Consider the following 15,912-nt stretch of genomic DNA (forward strand, 5'->3'; position numbering starts at 1 on the left):
AGGGGGGGCCTTCTTTCAAATGCTGGGATTAATTCAATTACCTCGCCCCGGGTGGTCCCTGCTCCTAGCATTCTAACTAAATGGCTAATAAGTCGAAAGCAGTAGGTCGCTGATTTGGCCTGGCCAGAATTATGACTTTTCCAATGACTTGCTCACAAGGGAGCCAGGAAGCACCAAGGGTTGTCAACTGACCAAAGCAAACCCCTGGCTGGCCTGCTCCTACCCTACGCCTATTAACAGCAGCTTGGTCTGCAAACACTGGCGAAGCTTTTCACAGCACGGAGCATGAAAACCTGTAAATACTCACAGGTAATAGAAACACGGGATGCGGGTGGCGCTGTGGTCTAAACCACTGAGCCTAGGGCTTGCCTATCACAAGGTTGGCGGTTCAAATCCCCACGACGGGGTGAGCTCCCGTTGCTCGGTCCCTGCTCCTGCCAACCTAGCAGTTCGAAAGCATGTCAAAGTGCAAGTAGATAAATAGGTACCACTCTGGTGGGAAGGTAAACAGTGTTTCCGTGCGCTGCTCTGGTTCGCCAGAAGTGGCTTAGTCAGGCTGGCCACATGACCCGGAAGCTGTACACCGGCTCCCTCGGCCAGTAAAGCAAGATGAGCGCCGCAACCCCAGAGTTGGCCACGACTGGATCTAATGGTCAGGGGTCCCTTTACCTTTACCTTTAACAGAAACACAGGTAGCTGCTTCACATTGGGTCAGATTATTTGCCTACTCCCAACAGGTAGTGATTCCTTCATCATAAGAACTCAGGGTGGTTCACAGAATAAAATGCAAGATAAAACACAAGTAAATAATTAAATCGAAACAACAGAACAATAACCCCTCCCTTCCCACAGACACACTTTAAAGGCTGTAGAATATTAATCAGCCAAAGGCCTGGTTGAATAGGAACTTTTTGGCCTGGCGCCTCAAAATGTATCATGAAGACACCAGGTAAACCTCCCTGGGGAGAGCATTCCACAGACGGGGAGCCACTACAGAGAAGGCCTGTTCTGGTGTTACCGTGCTCCAGACCTCACGTAGAGGAAGCACACGAAGAGGGGCCTCAGGTGATGAACGCAGAGTCCAGGACAGTTTATATGGGGAGAGGCAGTCCTTGCGGTATTGCAGTCCTGAGCCATTTAACGCTTTCCGGATCAAACCCAGCATTCTGAGTTTGGCCCAGAAACTAACTGGCAGCCAGTGCAGTCAGGTCAGGATCGGTGTAATATGCTCAAACCGTCTTGTCCCAGTGAGCAACTTGGCTGCCCAATTCTGCACCAGCAGAAGCTTCTGAACTGTCTTCAGAGGCAGCCCTACGCAATTGAGGCTTGCCCATTGGGGTACTGCCCCACCAACTGCCCTTTGTCCGCAACCAGCCCCTGCCGACCTGCCTTCTTACAACCAAGTGCAGCAGGTGGTTCTGGCTGTCCATTTCCTCCTCCCTTGCAGAACTCAGCAGGGAAGAGGATGGGGGAGAAAGCAAGAATTAGCTGGCTCTCTCTGTCTTCCAGCTCCTTGAGTACCAGCTGCCACTGCTGGAGATGCTCAAAGCTGAAGGAGGGATCTGTGCTCTATCCACTGTGTTTTGGTAGTTTGATGGTCCATTGGGTGTGTGTGTGTTTCAGATGAATATCCGCAGGGTTGGATTTAAGATTGCTGTTTCAGCAGTGAGAGGGTACTCCTGAATCCTGCAAAACAGGGGTGGCTACCCTGTGACCCTTTATATGTTGTTGGACCCTGCTCTGTCTTTCTGAATGGCTCTGCCCTGCTTCTTAGCGGGGCAGAGCATCCTGTTAGAAAGGAGCCACCCCTTTGCTCCATGTCTCTTGGAGGCCTCAGAGAAAGGGAGCCCCAATCTTGGATTTGCTCCTCGGGTACTATGACAACACCCTCGAACAACAGCGCAGATGCCGTGTGCCTGAAAATGGCAGGTTTTATAAGCCAGCCGGTTTTGTTATTGTTTCCCTGGCAGTGCTGCTCAGAGTGCAGGTGGGGGGGTGGGGGTGCTTTCCAGAAAGCACCAGGGGGGAAAATGCAAGAATGGCAAGACCTGTGTGGCTGCTACCGTGCAGCCAAGTCCCACCAAATGCTGCAGAGATGGGCTCTAAAGCTGTGCTGCTGATCGGGTAGCATCCAAGCAGCCTGCTTGGAGAGAGCAACTGCGTCCCCAAGACTGGGTTCCTTTCACCTTTCTCTCTCGCCAAGGCAAGTGGCGTGTTCTGAAGGACAAGCCAGCTGTTGGTCTGCAGTCAGTATAACTTTATGGGAAGTGGCTTAAATCTCGTCTAAGTTCTCAGGAGGTGAGAAAACGAGGCCAGGTGCTGGTTGGTGAAAGTGGGGCAGAAGAGTCATGGGGCTCTCTGCCTGGCCCTTAGCCACACACACCCCTCACTCCAGGCCACACCCCTCAACAAGTCCCACACCACACCATCCCTATTGTTTTTGCCTGGCTGTGTCGTCAAACTGATTATGTCTCTTGCTCATCTGCACAGAGGATGCGTTGCTCTCTCTGTGTGTGGACTCAGCTATACAGCTGCAAATAAAACGTTTTAAATGTGTTGTGAAGTGCAATACACATATGTGACACTAGATGGCAATAGTGAGCTATGCCAAACTCAATGTATTTTTCAAAGTTTTTTTTTCTTTAAAAAAAAAATAGTATTTTCACAGCGTTTTTTGTATGTGTGTATCCACCTGTGTGTGTGTAGAAACGAATTTCACCAAAGTAAAATTAACATTCATTGCTCTGCCAACTTTAGCCTCTGACTCCGACAACACTGGCATATGGCGCTTGCAAGGTTGCCCAGAAAGAAATGCAGCCCTCAGGCTGAAGTAGATGTGTCCGCCCCCTTGTAGAACCTTAGATCACATGGGAAACATGTCTCTGTGCCCATGTAAATACACCCCCATACCCAAGCAACTGTATGGCCCCTGTAACTGTTCCTTTAAACAGCAGTAGGATAGCAGCAATGTTCAGGCAATCAAGTTAGTTGCAGCAATGAAGAGCGTCACCTCAGCTGATGATTTCTACATATCAAAGCTCTCTTAATAGCTCTGGAGCAGCCTAGGGGTGGATCTACACACAGGGGAAAATACCCTATAAATCAGTCAGAAATAAATCATTATAACAAAAAAAAAGCACTATTGAAAATCTCAAATAATTTATTTTTGCTCTCCATCGCCATCTGGTGTCGCATGTTTGTAACACATTCAAAACACTGGTTTTTTAAACTAATGTAGCTGAGTCCTAGGTTGCTGCTTTTTTTCTAGGTTGCTGGAAATCCTACCAGGCCAGTATCTAGAATTGCCAGCATATTTGGGCAGAGGGTGGTGTGTGTGTGGCTGGGGAAACCCAGTCAGATGGTGGGGTATAAATAATAAATTGTTGTTGTTGTTGTGTGTATGAGACGAGAGAACCAAGCCCAGTTGCCAGAATGTTTTGTGTAAAAGCCAGAACATTGCAATTATTGCCAGTACGTTCTGAACAATGGTGAGAGCTTTTGCATGAAATTTAACTGTAAATTTGGTGGAACTCCTTGCTGCAGGAGGTTTGGCTGTGTCCCCACTCTGTATTTTGACACCTCTTTAACAATGTTGCAGACGGGGGGGGGGGGTTGGTGGTGGGGGGAGCTATCTGTTGCTTGAGTGGGAAAGCGAGGCTTTCTATTGTGTTAATTTTTCCTCTACTGCTTCATTTTTGTTCCGCTGTAATAATTTTTTATGGTTATTGTTTGGACTGTGTTTTATTAATGATGTGAGTCACCATGAACGCTCCCTTAAGAGCCGAAACGGCCGGATAGAAATAGTTATTTATTTGCTTGTTTGTTTACTTGCAGATCTGAACCTCTGCTCTTTAGTATACACCCAGCGAAAGAGTGCCGGCGATACTAAAAGGATAAAATAATTTAGAATGTGAACGCCAGATTGCAGTAGAAAAATCTCTTTAGGAAAATTGTTTTTAAATTGGGTGTGCATTTGCTGCCTGCAAGTACACCCCAAGTAGGGTGCCTGAGCTCAGCCCGAGAGCACCATTTCACATGCCCGGCTTTGAGGGACTGCAGAGTGCACGGGTTCGGGTTTTCCAGAGACACCCTACAAATGCGGCAGAAGGCAAATCCTTTGTGGGCAGAAAGTCCTGGGTTCAATTTCTTAAACGTCCAGTTAAACATATTGGGGCATCGATGAAAGACTTTGAAGCGTGGTTGCAGCTCCAAGTAGACATAAAGGACTCAGTGTTTCTCAAACTTGGCTCTGTGCTGTTGGACTACAACTCCCATCATCCCTAGCTGGCAGGACCAGTGGTCATGGATGATGGAAGTTGTAGTCCTACAACAGCCGGAGAACCCAGTTTGAGAAACACTGAGCTAGAATCTAGTGAATATGGATAGGTCCTACTGCAGGATGAATGCGCTACACAGGGAAGTTGAGGTAAGGCAGGCATGGGGGACCTTTGATGCCCCCCCACATATATTTTTGCCATCAAAACATCCATAATCCTGACCATTTATTTCACAAAGTTTATATACATACTGCATGATTGTAAAAAGAAGCCCTCAAAGCAGTTATGGCTGGGTGAACTGGTCCCAATTGGCCTTGCTGGCTGAGGCTGATGGGAGCAAGAAGTCCAGCAACATAATGGAGAACAACAGGTTCCCCCTCCCTGTGCGGCGTAATGGTTAGAGCAGAGCATTCCAAACTTTTCATGTCGGTGACACATTTTTAGACCCGCACCATTTCGCGACGCAGCAACTTAGTTTTACTAGCAAACCAGAGCTTAAACTAACCCCTTTCCGGTGGGGAGTGTTTGCATGACACACCTACACACTGCAGCTGGCACACTAACGTGTTGCGACACACAGTTTGGAAAGCTCTGGGTTAGAATGTTGGATTGGATGTGGGAGAGCAGGGTTCGAATCTCCACTCGGCCACTGCTCAGTTTACTGGGGTGACCTTGGGCCAACCACCGTCTCTTCGCCTAACCTACTTCACAGGGTTGTTGTGAGGATGAGATGGGGAGGAGGAGAACCAGATACGCTGCCTTGAGCTCATTGGAAGAAAAAGGTGGGGTAGAAATGAAATAAAAAATAAAGAAAGAATTCCTGGCAGACACCTTAAATGCAACAGATGCCTGATTCTTAAATGGGGTTTCTCCCAGAACCAGAGCCTTAGACCCAAGTCCTGCGCCCACATGACTGGACGCTGCTCTGTAGATGAACATTCCTTGCCCACAGAAAGCTAGCCTGCTGATGAGCCTTCATCCTGATATGCTAGCTTTCTGTCTGAGAGGATTTTCAAAAAAAGAGTGGTATGGTGCAGCAGCAGAGCATTCAGCCATACACAGGGCACCCCCAGCTTGTAGCCTAACTGTCCAGAGGCAAGCTTGCCACCCTGTGGAGAACGAGCCCCAAGCCCCTATCCCCTTGACCCCCTCCCCTTCCTCTCCACACAGCCCCGAGCTCCTGCGATGGCCTGTCTCTGTGGCTCGCTCGTTATACTACGTCTCGTGCTGCGCTGACGTCAGCACAAAGCCAGGCCTGTATCCTGGGAGAAATCAGTCCATGGTGACTGGTTGCCATGGAAATGCACCTCGTTGCAAGCTACAAGTCCAGAACCGCTTCGGAAGGAGCCCCTGGCGGTGCCTGCGAGCCGCTGGCGCTGATGCCGCGCCAGGAGGGAGAAGCCGGAGGGGGCAGGTAAGGGTCCTCTAGGAGGGTCACTCTTCCCTTGCAGAAGGACAGGCCAGGATCTGGCTCCAGGAAGGCTTTTATTCCGTGCAGGAGGGACTTGGGGAGAGGGAGGATGGAGCCTGCAAATAAACCTACATGCAGCCATGGGAATAGGGTCCAAAGTACAGGGCATCCCCCTTGCTTTTCCCTGCTGCGCATATAGGCACGTGTCGTGGGGACGGACAGCCGATTAAACGTTTCTCGTAACAACTTCTGCGCACCTTATCAGCCGTCTCCCTGCGCTGCACCTGTTGCCTTGCGCAACCCCTCATCCTGAAGACGTTTCCATGATGTGCTGCTGCTGACCTCCCTGCGGGCTGGGAATGGGCCCTGCGTGGGAACTTTGCCCCATTTGTCGTGCGCGAGAAGGCGTTGTATGCTTGTGCATGTGTGCGCGAGGCCCAGCTTCACAGCTCCACAAAGCCATAATTTATGTAGCGTTTGGGGCTTTGCGTCCTACTTCGTAATTAATTTTTTTGAATAGTTAATGTCGTTCTTGTAGTTTTCACTTATTTATCAGAAGCTACCCAGAGATCTTTATGTGACGGGGCAGGCGAAAAATGCCACAGAAGCTAGGTAAATAATAGATTGTGCCGTTTCCTGGGTAAGGGGTTCTTTTTTAAAGATGTGGTGATGTACAGATGGATGAATAGATCTCCTGTCTGCTTCGTTTTTATTTTTATTTGATCCAGATTGGGTGTGTGTTCTCCAAATGAAAATCCTCCTTGCAGGGACCATTTTCCTTGTAGACATGTATGGGAGTTTTTTTCCAAATAGAAGAGGGGACAATTTTCATTTGTAAGATGGCACAGCACGAAAGGGTTTAAATCCCTTTAGAAAGGGCTGCAGGTCAGTGGCAGAAAACCAGTCCCTGGTTCAACCCCCAATATCTTCAGGTACGGCTAGGAGTGTCCCCTGTCTGGAATCCTGGTGAGCCACTGCCTGTCAGTGTATACTGGATCTAGACACATCAAAGAAGCATTTCACTTAAAGGCATTGCAAACTTTGCATGAGAAATCGGGTTAGCCAAAACGGAACTCCACATCACCATCTGGTGTCACAGTGTTAGAATGCATAAACAACGCATATAAAGCGTTCTTTTATTTGCCGGTGTAGCTGAGTCCCACCAGATGTTGCTGAACTACAACTCCCACTGTCCCTGGCCACTGGTCACACTTGCAGGGGCTGATGGGAGATGTAGTCCAGCAAAAGCTGGAGGAGCATACTCTGTGTAGACAGTATTGAACTAGATGGACCAAAGTTATGACTTGGCCACTGTGAGAACAGGATGCTGACCCAGGTGGGTCATTGGCCTGACCCAACAGGCTCTTCTTCTGCTCTCATGGTATAAGGCATGGGTAGGCAAACTCAGGCCCGGGGGCCGGATCCGGCCCAATCGCCTTCTAAATCCAGCCCGCGGTCCGGGAATCAGCGTGTTTTTACATGAGTAGAATGTGTGCTTTTATTTAAAATGCATCTCTGGGTAATTTGTGGGGCATAGGAATTCATTCATTATTATTTTTTCAAAATATAGTCCGCCCCCCCACAAGGTCTGAGGGACAGTGGACCGGCCCCCTGCTGAAAAAGTTTGCTGACCCCTGGTATAAGGAAACTTCCTAGGTTGCTTTCCCCAGCATTCCTGATCTGGATCAACTCTCCCTCTGGCTGCAAAGTTTAATCAGACCTGAAAGCTTTTTATTTATTCATCACAGTTCTCATGTCTAGCTTGTCTCTTACGTTCAAGCACACGGCTGTTGGTTAGAGGAGGAGAACCATCAAGCATTTTGTATGTTGAAAACTGGGAGGAAATGAATAGTAAGAAATTGTAAGTTAGTTTGTGAGCACTTAGAAAAGGATGCTGCGATTACAAAAACCCAACATGGGTTTCTGAAAAACAAGTCATGCCAGATAAATCTCGTGTCTTTTCTTGATAGAGTTACAAGCTTGGTGGATCAGGGGAACGCTGTGGACGTAGTGTATCTCTATTTCAGTAAGGCTTTTGACAAAGCCCCCTCCCCATGATATTCTTGTGGAAGAGCTGGTAAAATGTCGAGTGGACGAGGTAGCTGTTAAGCGGGTTTGTAGTGGATTGACTGACCGAATGCAAAGAGTGCTCACTCACAGTTTCTCATAATCCTGGGGGAAAGTGACAAGAGGGGTGGCTGCAGGGTTCTTCCCTGGCACCGTTGTTGTTCCTCATCTTTATAAGCAACTTGGATGAAGGAATTCAGGGGATGCTCATGAAATTTGCGGATGACACCAAATTGGGAAGGGTAGCTAATGCCGCAGAAGGCAGCTGTCTGTAGCGTTTGCACCCTATTCTGTTCTTTTGCTACAGATTATTAAGGCACTCTTGTCTTATGGGTTTGAGCTGACCCAAACCTTGGTTCCACAAGTTTCAACCCCTGAGCTGTTCTTCCCAGACAGAGGGTGGGCACCATCTCGTTCCACACAAGAGAGAGATGCACGGCTTAGCTTCATTTTTGCTAAGCCTTCTCTGCACCGCTGCAGACGCTTCTTCCAGGGCCCGTGTGTCAAGATACTTTAATGACTGAAGCATTACCCATTATTGTGCTTTCTGTTTTCCCTTCCATCATCCTCAATCGTTCTGCCACACACACAGAGAGAGTAGGTGTCTTGTTTCCGTTGCGGTCCCTGATAAAAATCATCACAGTGCCTTGTGCATTATACCCAGCTGCCTCTCCACCCCAGGGACTGGCAGCTTGGCAGGTACAAACACGGAGCACCTCGGCTCCTTTCCTTGCCACTTTCTGCACATCAAGCTGAGCAGCCACCCACTCCATCTTCTTGGGCTGCTTTGAAACAGCAGGGTGCTTATACGCAGGAAGGGATCCATCCCCAGTTCAGTTCTGTGAACATCATGCTGTAATTTATCCTTCCCTCTCCTCTCCTCTCCTCTCCTCTCCTCTCCTCTCCTCTCCTCTCCTCTCCTGGCCCTCCTTCTGTTGTCCTCTCCATTGTCAAAATTTAAATTGTAATCTACCCGGGGTCAGGGACCTGTCATTTTTTTTTTTTTAAACTTATGCAACTCTCCAAAGAGACATGTACAGTGATATTATTAAGTTGTGGCAGTGTGGAGTGTTGTTCTCTTGACATCTTCAGCCACTCCATTCCATTCCCCCTTGTCACTGATTTTCCATTCTCTCACACACCACCCCTCGCAGTCAGGAAGAATTCTGTGCCCTCTGAGCATGCTTAGTCCTAAATGGACTGTTAAGGATCCCCCCTTCCCCTATTTTGGGGTTGGGTGTGAAAATGTGGGATGGACACACTGGTGGCGCTGACTCCCATCTACATGAAAATCTTGGATTTTGCCACCGATTGTTACGGACAGTTCTTGCATCGGTCCCTGGAGTAATTTTTTGGGCAGAGGGCAGTCCAGACTCAGAGGCAGGAGAGGAAAGGGGCCAGCTGACACAGATGAGGCAGCCTGCTGAAGAATCCAGGGGATCCCCCTCTCCTGCTGTGACCAGCTCCCCTCTCCCCTGGTCTCCCAGAACACACAGAGAAATGAAGAGGGCAGAGCAAGGAGAGACAAGATGACAGAGCCTTAGGCTGCTGGGGAAGGAACCGAGGGAGGAGACTTAGGCAGCACTGGGAAGTCAGGGACCTTCAGTCCTATCAACGGCTTCATTGGGGCCAGACCAACTGGGAGGAGCTGCTGTGACCACTAGGCCTGCTTGTGTGCAAGTGTCATTTGCAGCCTGCTGCTGCTGCAACTCATGCATTCTTTACCCGCTGTTGCAAATCATTCATGAAAATGGATCCTTATGTGAGCCTCTTCGAAATCAAGAAGGCGCAAAGGGTCTCATCGTGATCAGGGAGCCAAACCCTGGGTAGATCCAGGCTTCTCTAACTGGGTTGCATAAACCAACAGTGTCAACAAGGAATTTTGCACACTGCTGTGAAATATATGATCAATAGGTGGATAATCATTAATGGGAAGTTGACACATGTGATGAAAAATGTTTTGAACATTGCCCAGGCAATATGCATTGCCCTCAAGCAGAGAATATGCACAGGGACTAATCAGTCTGCACACAGCCAGATTGAGACTCTCCATTTGTGCACATTGCTCTCTGGGGTCACTTGTCCATGGATTAAATGGGCAGTGGGTTAAGTCTGCTGACCGTGCTCTGAGCGCATCCCCATTCTCCCCTCTTGCATGTGAAGGTATGCTGGTGTCTATTTACCTTTTCCACTCAGCTAAACCATTAAGCCTCTTGGGCTTGCCGATCGGAAGGCTGGCGGTTTGAATCCCTGTGACGGGATGAGCTCCCTTTGCTCTATCCCAGCTTCTGCCAACCTAGCATTTCAAAAGCATACCAGTGCAAGTAGATAAATAGGTACCGCTGTGGCGGGAAGGTTACCTTTACCTTTGCCTAACCATAACACATATTTTTGCTGGCTGGTCAACTTTTGTTAAACTGATCCATGATAAACTTTCAGCGAGTGTGCCTGGAATTAACAGAAGAAACTCAAAGATCCTTAATCACTAGCGAAATCTTTTTCCTGATCGCCTTCAGAAGGGGACACCCTTTGGAGCAGAGGTTCCCAGAGTGGGTGGTACTGTCCCCTGGTGGGTGGTGAGATTATCTAGAGGGTGCTAAGAGGCAAGGGAGCAGCAGGGGGCCAATAAGGGTTTGGATGACTATTGAAATTTGAGAAGCTGCTAACTTTGGATCAAGTTCATCAGTTTACTTGAACTTATTAAACTAAATAGTTAGCAGTGCAATTGAGTAAGAACAGTAAAGAGCTGTTTAACAGTGGAACGGTCTCCCTCAGGAAGTTGTGGACGTGGACTCTCCGTCCTTGGAGAGGTTTTTTAATGTATTTTTAAAAAAGATTTTCTTGATTTACAAAGGTATGTGCAATGTCTCTCGTATTTTTTGCTCCATGTAACTTTTTTTAAAAAATCGGTTTCATTTGTTGAGACATTAGGAAGAATAGGGGGAAAGAGGTGGAGGGGGGCGAAAGATGAGTAGGGGTGGGGTCGGGTGGTGATGTTTCTGATTTACTTAATATATGTGGGGTTTTGTGTCAGCGTTGCTTGTGCAGGTTCTCTGCTGTTCACTTGTGTTCCTTTGGTGGTGAGAGAGGTTGGGGTTGGCCTAGGGTGTGGTTGTTCATTTGTGGTTGGCTGTGGTGGTCTTTGTTTTCATGTCTGAGTGGGGTGGGTGGGTGTTTTGGATCAGGTTAGCCATATTGATTTGTATGCTATTGGTGGATTCTTGTTGTTGTCTTGTTGGGCTGTGTATGTTATAAAGGGGAGCCATACCGGGGTGAAGGCGTCTTCTTCTATTTGTCCCATTGTCAGTTTCAGTTTATTGGCTATTTTTTCTAGTAGAGCTGTTTCCCGTACTATTTGGTACCATTGGTCCATGCTTATTCCTGACAGGTCTCTCCAGTGTCTGGTTATGGTGTTTCTGGCTGCTGAGAGCAGGTGGGTTATGACTTCCTTGTGGTGTGAGTGGGCATTATTGTCTTGGAAGATGTTTAGTAGGGCCAATTCTGGGGTGATTTCTAATTTCCTTGGAGGTTTTTAAGCAGAGTTTGGATGGCCATCGGTCATGGACGCTTTAGCTGAGATTCCTGCATTGCATTGGGGTTGGACTAGATGACCCTGGGGTACCCCCCCCAGCTCTACAATTCTATGGTTCTGTGATTGTTACTATTTTGAGTTTTAGAATCACAGAATTGGATGGAACCCTGCAGGTCATGTAGTCTAACCCCCTGCAATGCAGGGATCTCAACACACAGACCCTCCATCCAATTTGAAATCATTTTTTGCGTTCTCTTCCTTAGTGGGTGGTGCAAATAGCTATCCTGAATAATGCCCTCTGTCGTGGAGGGCTGGAGGCACTGGGGATGAGTTTATGGAGTTGGGGGGGCGTGGCTAAAAAAGTCTGGGAATCACTGCTTCAGAATTTCTTGGCTGGGGTTGAGAGGCAGAGAGAGGGAGCCTAGAGCGCCTAGCTTCTGGCTGACCAGCTTAGTGCCCTCCAGATGTTTCAGTTGGACTAAATGACCCTCAGGGACCCCTTCCAATTCTAGGATTCTAATTCCCATCAGCCGCAGCCAGTATGGCAAATGATCAGGGAAGATGGGAGATAATAATAATAAATAAATAATATTTTTTATTTATACCCCGCCCTCCCCAGCCAGAGCCAGGCTCAGGGCGGCTAACACCAATAAAATGACAATAAAACATAAGGGGGGGGGGGCAAACCAACAAAAACCCCAGTTTATTAAAATATGGGTTAAAACACAATTTAAAATGCAGCCTCATTTTAATAGTAGCCCATAAATCAAAACCATAAGGGGAGGGAAACATAAGGGTCAGACTGAGTCCAAACCAAAGGCCAGGTGGAACAGCTCTGTTTTGCAGGCCCTGCGGAAAGATGTCAAGTCCCGTAGGGCCCTAGTCTCTTGTGACAGAGCGTTCCACCAAGTCGGGGCCAGTACTGAAAAGGCCCTGGCCCTAGTTGAGACCAATCTACACCTTGCAGCTTGGGACCTCCAAAGTGTTGTTATTTGTGGACCTTAAGGTCCTTCGCGGGGCATACCAGGAGAGGCAGTCCCGTAGTTCAGAACATCCAGAGAGCAGCATTTAGGCTATCCTTGGTCTAAGCTGGAGTTAGCTGAAACTGGGTGGGCAGCCTTGTGGAGGGGCTGCAACAGCTGTTCCCTGGAGATCTGTTGAGTGTAGGAGCCCGTTCGCTTCCAGTAAGCTGCACTTGTACATCTGTATATTGATATTACAAAAACAGCTTAAGTCTCACAGGGCTCTTCTGATCTAAATGAAATGAAACCCTGTTAACCCTGCCACTGTGGATCGTCTCAGGGAAGTGAAGCGGGCGCAGAACTATATATTCAGATTTATGTATTTTAAACAGGGTTACGACCTTTAAGCAGTTTAATTAATAGATTAATCAATTAAAGCTTCAATTGGTGAATTAATCAAGGCTCTGCTTTGCTTAGCAAAGGCAAATTTTAATCAATGGGGCCAAGGGTTCACAACATGTTTATTTATTTCTCCTTGTGCTATTCTGGTGCGCCCCTGTAGGAAGTATGGGCGAGGTTTCGGTCCTTAATCTGTTGATCAATCAGCTAAAGTGATTAATCAGCATCTTTCTTTTGTAATTGGTTGGTCCACTTGGTATTGATTGTGGCTCATAAATACAATTAACAGCTGACCCAAATAAACAAAACCAGGACCAGGTCAAGTTTTGATTTGGGGACTTTTTCTTTGGGGCTGTTGCTGAACCAACATTTCTTTTTTAAAAAACCCCAAGGATGTACACTTTAGGCAAACAGGAAACTTTTGCACTGGACTGCAACCCTACTTCCTGGTACCCTGGATGCATGTGGTGCTGTGGTCTAAACCACTGAGCCTCTTGGTTTGGCGATTCAAATCCCAGTGACGGGGTGAGCTCCTGTTGCTCTGTCCCAGCTTCTGCCAACCTAGTAATTCAAAAAGCACACCAGTGCAAGTAGATAAATAGGTGCCGTGGTAGCGGGAAGGTAAATGGCGTTTCCATGCGCTGTGGCTTCCATCATGGTGTTCTGTTGCACCAGATGCGGTTTAGTCCTGCTGGCCACATGACAAACGCCAGCTCCTTCGGCCTGGAAGCAAGATGAGCACCACAACCCCATAGTCACCTTTGACTAAACTTAACCGTCCAGGGGTCCTTTACTCTTTTTTTTTTAAGCCACCCCACCCCCCAGAGTATTCTGGCTCCACCCCCAAGGTCCACCCAGCTACCAGAATTTTTTATTTCCGGAGTTGTTGGTGAGGCTTAGTCCAGTGGTTCTCAAACTACCCCTCTCTGCCGACCAGTCTGAAATTGCTAGTGGTCTTGCCAGGCCACTTAATGGTTTTTCTGCCTGCCATTGATTTTTCTGCAAATTGCAATGCACTGAGCTAGATGCTGCATGATATTTAACTGTATTTTTATTGCTGCTTTTATTTTTTACGCATTGCATTTTATTGTATAACAGTTTGAATTCCGTAGAATGTCCTCCTTCAGCTCTATGGAAAAACGAACCACGCTATACACAGACGCACAGGGAGGGTCACACACACACATACCCTACAACTAGACATCTGCCTGAGCCCTCTTTGAGGCAACCTCTGACCTCACTGTCCTTTTCTCTTGAAGGTAAATGTTGAAGACACTGTCGAAATGTTACCCAAGTCCCGGCGAGCGCTCACCATCCAAGAAATCGCGGCCCTCGCCCGGTCCTCATTGCACGGTAAGCGGCTAGGAATGGAGTTTGATGAGAGTGTCTCCATTTCTGGGGGAAGCAACAACACTGGGCCTCATTTCAGTCACTGTACGCTCTGTATTTCTTTCCCAGTGGAAGCTCAAAGCAACTAGCAGCATCCAAGCAACAATAAGGCAAGAGTAAAACTCATTGAATCACTACTGGCTCAACTTTCCTACTTGATGGGCTGCTTCCAGGTGTCTTGTTTATTGAGCACCCATCCTGATTTACTTACAGGGAGATTACACAACTAAGCAAGCGCAATCCAATGCTTTAAAGAGTATTTCCCTGTCACTTTCCTTAATGCAAAAAGACTATTTTTTGGGGGGAGTGGATTTTTAGCTCAAGATGTCCCAATCCACTATAGCTGCACAAAACTGAATTTGACGGCATGTGATTGAATCCTACTTGAAAATAGAGACATACTGTGGATACACACCGTACATTTAAAGGACATTTCATTCCCAGAGAATCCTGGAAACTGTAGTGTACATTCCCAGCACCCTTAACAGATTAGTGTTCTTGGGGCGGGGCAGAGATGTGCTTTAAATATATGTTGTGTACACTGCCAAAGTCTCAGTTGCAATCATTAGGGGTGCTGGAGGGAATTTGCTGCCCCCTGTTCCCCTTCACCGCTTTCAAGAATTGGACAGCCAGTACAACCTTGAATTAAGACTGTCTTCTGGCTTGTGAGTAAGAAAGTCCCAGCCCTTTGGCTTTCAAATACAGTGGTACCTTGGTTCTCAAACTTAATCTGTTCCAGAAGTCTGTTCCGAAACCAAAGCGTTCCAAAACCAAGGCGTGCTTTCCCATAGAAAGTAATGCAAAATGGATTCATCCATTCCAGACTTTAAAAAACAACCTCTAAAACAGCAATTTAACATGAATTTTCCTCTCTAACGAGACCATTGATCCATAAAATGAAAGCAATAATCAATGTACTGTACTATAAAATAAATAAGACAGTATTGTAGATGATAAAAATTAAAATTAATTTTTTTACTTACCTGCACTGGTGATAGTCATTGTTTGGATGAGGAGCTTTTATCTATTTCCGCAGTCACACAACCAACCAACCAACCAACCAACCAGTAGCTGAACTGGGTTCCACACATTCACAAAAACAAATTAACTGAAAAAGCCTCAAAAACAAAAATGCAAAATAAATAGCAAAAACTAAAGCGTCGAACTTAATCCATGTCAGAAGCTCATTTGACTTCCGAAATGTTCAAAAACCAAGGGGCAGCTTCTGATTGGTGCAGGCACCCCAGAAACAATAGCCGACAGCCACATCGGATGGTCAGCTTCCAAAAAAATGTTCGAAAACCAGAACACTTACTTCCGGGTTTTCGGCATTTGGGACCCAAGGGGTTTGAGAAGCAAGGTGCCACTGTAATAAAATACGTTGCCTGCTTTTGATCTGCCTCCCCACAGCAGCCCAAGCTGAAATGAGAGGAGGATTAGCATGAAGGAGTGAGCTGGGGTCTCCTCCAGCATGGCTCCCTTGGGTTATTTTAGAAGTTAACGTGGGCAGAAGCCCTATGCAATAATTAGAATGAAAAGCTCCCGTATCTCACCATAGTAATATGCAGATTAGATCCAAAATTAAATCTGTACTGGATTGCGGGGAATGTTGCCAATATAATTGCCGGCCTCCATGGTGAAATGTACATTGTAGTTGCAACTCCTTGGCTGCACACCCCTCCTTGAAATGACTCTGTGCCACAATTTGTCTTGAAAAGAGACTTCTGTGGGCTAAAGAAAGTTTATTTCAAGCCAAGTTTCGGCAGGGGGGTGGGACTCCAAGTGTGCCATGGAAGGCCTCTGCAGACAGACACAAGTCAAGAGACCCATGAGATAAGGAGTGAGATTCTTCCACTCCTCCCACCCTGCTCTCCT

The 15,912-nt window shown here is 47.3% G+C and overlaps 1 protein-coding gene across 5 annotated transcripts in view; it reads left to right on the forward strand.

Moving 5' to 3' along the window:
* FAM131A (family with sequence similarity 131 member A) overlaps positions 1–15,912 on the forward strand; it is a 57,823-nt gene that overhangs the window by 21,368 nt on the left and 20,543 nt on the right. For 4 of the 5 annotated variants that reach the window (XM_081008229.1, XM_081008230.1, XM_081008233.1 and 1 more), the window contains one exon: positions 13,908–14,001. In XM_081008229.1, the coding sequence (XP_080864355.1) occupies positions 13,908–14,001 (94 nt within the window). Of the gene's footprint in view, positions 1–5,567; positions 5,692–13,907; positions 14,002–15,912 lie in introns of those variants that run through there. The other variant, XM_081008231.1, reaches the window with a different exon arrangement.

Source organism: Podarcis pityusensis (genome assembly GCF_964106645.2).
Source record: "Podarcis pityusensis genome assembly, chromosome: 5".
Lineage (NCBI taxonomy): Eukaryota > Metazoa > Chordata > Lepidosauria > Squamata > Lacertidae > Podarcis > Podarcis pityusensis.